Source organism: Mandrillus leucophaeus, unplaced genomic scaffold (genome assembly GCF_000951045.1).
Source record: "Mandrillus leucophaeus isolate KB7577 unplaced genomic scaffold, Mleu.le_1.0 Scaffold1173, whole genome shotgun sequence".
Lineage (NCBI taxonomy): Eukaryota > Metazoa > Chordata > Mammalia > Primates > Cercopithecidae > Mandrillus > Mandrillus leucophaeus.
Window position 1 is genome coordinate 271,948 of NW_012100021.1, and position 5,532 is coordinate 277,479.

At 40.2% G+C, this 5,532-nt stretch overlaps 1 protein-coding gene across 2 annotated transcripts in view; it reads left to right on the forward strand.

The window, feature by feature from the left end:
- The window catches only part of CNST (consortin, connexin sorting protein), a 133,893-nt gene that overhangs the window by 72,625 nt on the left and 55,736 nt on the right, over positions 1-5,532 (forward strand). For both annotated transcript variants that reach the window (XM_012000964.1, XM_012000969.1), the window contains exon 3: positions 3,905-4,110. In XM_012000964.1, the coding sequence (XP_011856354.1) occupies positions 3,905-4,110 (206 nt within the window). The remainder of the gene's footprint in view (positions 1-3,904; positions 4,111-5,532) is intronic.

The following is a 5,532-nucleotide window of genomic DNA, read 5'->3' on the forward strand; positions in this document are numbered from 1 at the left end:
TTGGCTCACTGCAACTTTTGTCTCCCAGGTTTGAGCAATTCTCCTGCCTCACCCTCCCGAGTAGCTGGGACTACATGCATACGCCACCACGCCTGGCTAATTTTTGTATTTGTAGTAGAAACGGGGTTTTACCATGTTGGCCAGGATGGTCTCAGTCTCTTGACCTCTTGATCCGCCCACTTCGGCCTCCCAAAGTGCTGGGATTAGAGCCACCGTGCCTGGCAAGACTCATTTTTTTCAAGCAAAACTTTGTAACATTCATGTGACATCTAACGTAATAACAAAATTGTTTTGAAATTCACATGGAAAAATACTAAAATTTCCATGTTACATCATGAATGCTTTATTAATATTATTTTTAAATCTTAGTATATTATAAAGATACACAATTCACAATTGTCAACTCACAGCACATCAGTCTAAGTACTCCTGATTATGCTAATGTTTGTTTTCTTTATTATTGCTTTTATTAAAAATAAGCTCATAGACTATTATCCCATACTAAAAATAAATAAACTATCAAGCATTAAAAGACAGAGGAAAATTTAATGTATGTTACTAAGTGAAAGAAAGGCTGAATTTAGGTCAGACATGGTGACTGGCACCTGTAATCCCAGCATTTGGGAGGCCAAGATGGGAGGACCAATTGAGGCCAGAAGATGAAGACAAGCCTGGGCAACATAACAAGACACCACCCCCGCCCCCCAGAAAATTTAAAAATCATCCGGGCTTGGTGTTGTGTGCCTGAGGTTCCAGCTACTCGGGAGGCTGAGGTGGGAGGGTCAATCTGAAAAGGCTACATATTGTATGATAAAGTGTGAAAAAATATATACAAGCTCAATGATGTTCAAACCTACAGTATTGGTGAATAATAACCTAAGCGATTTAATACTCCAACCTAGTTCTTATAACTCAGTTATTCACTGTGACATGAGTAATGTAAACTTTATTCGCTTTAACTGCCCTTTCCTCTGAATCTTTGTCCTCAAATTGGACTTGTCTCAGAACTGCTTTACCCATCTTGTGACCTTTTTCATTTAAGTGACAATAAAGCTGTTTTTCAGGCTGAGACTTCGGAGCGCTCCTGCTTTTTGCATGCACTGTCTCATTTAATCCTCACAATACTATTATAAGGTAGATGCAATAGCCCCCATGTTACAGAGGAAAAAATAGAGGATCAAAGAGATTAACTTGCCAAAAGTACAGCTAATAAGTAGGTGAAGCAAGCTGGGAACTTAGGGCTGCCTTAATATCCATGTCCTTCTTCCAACTCTGGGCAACAGTTTTCTAATATGAGTTCTTTACCCCATTAATGTTGTGAAACTAAAAACACCATAATTTAAGTGGCTTAAAATTGCTAGTAACCAGAATATGGCTAAATGTTACTTTCCTATTTTGTATGTGCCTAAAGTAAAGTATATCCATGGTCATTTCATAACATGTATAACAATTCGTGTGATTATTTGAGTCACGATAGAATTCTAAAAGCTTGGCAGAACTAGAAACAAGAACCTACTCATTGGTAGGGAGTATTGCAGCATGCTTCTTGCAAGGACGTTCAGTTTTCTTGCCTGAAAAGCAAACACGCCACTATTTATATAGTCTACAGTCTAGGCAAGGGAGGAACAGTGGTTTTAAAAATATATCGAGAAAGGAATTAGAGGATACTTGTATTAGGTGGGTAACCTTACCTTCCATTGTCGTAAATAGTTGCTCAAGCTTCTTCACAGTAGTGGTCTGCATTTCTCATATAGCAACATCTCTGGAGATTCTGAATGCTTTTGATGGTCAGAACTAGGAGGGATGGACCTGAGAACTTCTCTATGCAATCTCTTTGTTTTAGATAAGGAAACTATATAGGTCAGTGAGTAAAATGTCTAATCCAAGGTCTCTTGGAAAAATAATAGCAGAAAAGAGCTAGTCTTTTGCTCCTTTTCCAGTGCTCTCTGATTTTATATTACTCTGTCCCAGCAAGGAATGTCATCTCCAGGTAAGATGGTTTTGTCTAGTAACAGTTATCTCTGAAGCTCATGTTGTTTAAGGCCTGACAGATAATCCTTTTGTAGTATGAGTCTTGTCAGTTTTGCTAATGTCTTCAATGATTTAGTGTGACCCATCTGAGCCTAGATCGTATTTTCCTTCCCCTCCCTACACTTGGTGATTAAAGGACGATATTCTTTCTAATTGCCCGTTAGTCCCCTGCTGCTCTTGGAATCCTTAGACTTCTGTGGGCTTTTGGAACTTCTGCTGTTATGTTTCATGAATAATAGTCCCCCTTCTGTTAAAGTTTCTCTGGTTACATCATTTTATTTACCAATATTTTGCTTTTTAATAAACTGTACATATCGGTAACATTGAATATTAAAGTAAGTGATCAAATGGATCAAGCAGGAAACTTGACCATTACAAATTGATGCTAACTAAATAACTGAGATAATCACAATGCAGGTTACCATTTTCATTATCCAGGACCCTTTTTTGATCTCCTTTAGGAAAGGGAGTCATCAATTCTGTCCTTTTTCCTTACCTTTGAAAGTTCATCCTTCTTTGGCAATAGTCCTCAAGGGTTTTATTTAGCTCCCTTTTACTAAAAACAAGCATTACAATATCTCATCTGTTTTTTACAAAGAAGCCTGGAGTAATACCCTGATAACTATAGGGGAATAATGTCATCAACAAAAGAATAGAATTTGGGAAGCTGACCTTATCACAGTCTGTATGAGATTAAATGTCTTGGGCATAGTAGTGTGGCCGGAGAAAGGGGAAAGAAAACACTAATTCTCTTAGTTTCTTTGTAGTTCTCCGTAGAAAACTCCTTTACCCACATTGGCACCCTTTTGGTCTTGCTACTAGGGTGGTTAGAAAATTAGAAAGCAGAAGAATCACCTATTTTTAGAAATACCCTAAAAAATGGCAGGCCATCACTGGGCCTTGTACTTCTAATGGCCAAAGTGTATAGCGACATAAAGTATCTAGAAGAGAATTCTCTAAAATCCAAGTAATCACTGTAGGTGATTTTTTAAAGAAGCACAGCACGTGGAATTGTAGTGTTGAAGACACCATGCTGGATGTCACTGGAATAACCCCTGTACTGCCAGAGTTGATCTGAAGTAGAAGATGACATCTTATACCAATTACTCTCCTGCAACCTAGCATAATACGAGGCCGAATATCAGGTTCAGAGTAAAGTAACTTGACTTCAAGCTCATGTTATAGGGAAAGATATGGATTTTATTAGAGTAGGATGGGCTCTGGGCACGCTCTGCGGGGAGGACGGCTTCAGTGGTGGTACATAGACACAATGGACTCTGGGCACACTCTACAGGGAGGACGGCTTGAGTCGTGGTATATACACACGATGGACTCTGGGCACACTCTGCAGGGAGGGCGGCTTCAGTCATGGTCATACACATGGTATTTCTGAAGAAGATCCTTTCCAAGGCAAACTAGCTAAAGGTACGCACATAGGCAGATAGTCTGTTAAATTTGAACATGAAAATTAAAACTGACACTGAGATTTCAGTGAAGGGTGAGGTTATAGTTTATAACAATGTTTAAGATTTGGTGTATTTCAGTAACTGTTAGTTAAGTATTTATTTATTAGTGATTTTTGAGAAGTTTGTGTTACTTCTTTTTATTAGGAAAAACATTTCACTAGCCATTAGGTCTGGCGTCTGAATTCCTGCTACTCTTCTAGCATCTAGAAGTATTTCTGATGTTATCAGAGTTTAATCAGAAAGGCTCAACTTCTTTAGCAGTTCCATGTGATTAACACATTTACCTTCCTGTTCAGGTCTCTTTTAGTTTGGGCAAGCCAGGGCATCAAACTATATGTAATCGTTTTAATGTGTTACACCATCATGGGAATTGATCCTAACGTAGGCATTTTCTTTACTTCTTAAAGGACTGTTTTCAGGAGATATTGCACCTTTAATGCAAGAAAAAATACTAAGTGCAGTCACACATGCTGTTGGTGTTGAAGAAGCTGCTGAAGTCAATGCTAATGAGCAGCCAGAGGCTCCGAAGCTTGTTCTGCAGTCTCTGTTTTCACTTATACGAGGTGAAGTTGAGCAGTTGGATTCAAGAGCACTTCCCCTTTGCCTTCATCAGGTACTCTGGTAAAGCCTTCGCTTTCAGCCTCACAAAAATTCTCCTAGCAGCGTTTGGAATGATCTAAAATGCTGTCTTGGCTGGGCACGGTGGCTCACACCTGTAATCCCGAGGTGGGTGGATGGCTTGAGCTCGGGAGTTCGAGACCAGCCTGAGCAACATGGTGAAACCCCGTCTCTACAAAATATGCAAAAATTAGCCGGACATGGTGGTGCACACCTCTAGTCCCAGCTACTTGGGAGGCCGAGGTGGGTGGATGGCTTGAGCTCGGGAGTTTGAGACCAGCCTGAGCAACATGGCGAAACCCCATCTCTACAAAATATACAAAAATTAGCCGGACATGGTGGTGTGCACCTGTAGTCCCAGCTACTTGGGAGGCCAAGGTGGGACGATCGCTCAAGCCTGGGAGACAGAGGTTGCATTGAGCTGACATTGCACCACTGCTCTCAGCCTGGGAGACAGAGTGAGAGAACCTGTCTCTAAATAAATAAATAAATATAAAAATAAAAAATAAAATGCAATCTCTGTAATTGATTGTGTCCCACTCATCACTGGTGAGCCCAGGGGAAGGTGACCCTAGTGGGATATTTGGCATATTGCTAATTGAGGGCCATCCCTTGGCCTTGGATAATCCATAGTTTAAACAATGGCTCACTTTTTAAGTCGGTAATTAAGCTGTGTACAGATAAATGTCAACATAGCAAGAGTTTGATAAGCATCTACCAGGTGCCAAAGACCCTGCTAGACACTGGGTGGACAAAGATTACTTAGCAGAATATGCCCTTCAGAGAGCCCCTGCGGAACAGGAGCAACAGTTATATAGATAAGTAGTTGTGGAATTTTGTATTCAGTGTTAGAGTAAGCATAGTTAAAGATTCAGCAGCACAAAATGAGTGATTAATTCTGCCCTGTGGACACTTGGGAACAGAAGGTGACTCTTGAGCTGGGTTTTCCAGGCGTATTAGGCGCTCAGTGGATTAACAGAATGAGCTGGTCCAGGAAGAGATCAGCCTGTGAGAGCTGTAGCTGGGATATTATTGGAGATGAAGATGGAAAACGAGGAGGTGAGATTGAAGAGCTGGTTTGACATTAAGGCTTTATTTTTAGGGACTGGGAACTTTTAATTATAAGAGTTCCTGAATCAAATTTGAATTTTAGAGAAAGAACTCTTTTGAGGATTAGGAGGGTACATATGTTAGAGGATGGAGAGCCTGGAGACTGGGGAACCTTTAGGCTAGTGATGAGGAAACTTTTTTTTTTACATAAGAGCTAATTCAGAAGAAATTAAGATATTTGAGCTGCATTTTATTTTATTTTTTATTGTATTTATTTATTTTTTTTTGAGACAGAGTCTCGCTCTGTTGCCCAGGCTGGAGTGCAGTGGCATGATCTCAGCTCACTGCAGTCTCCACCTCCCGGGTT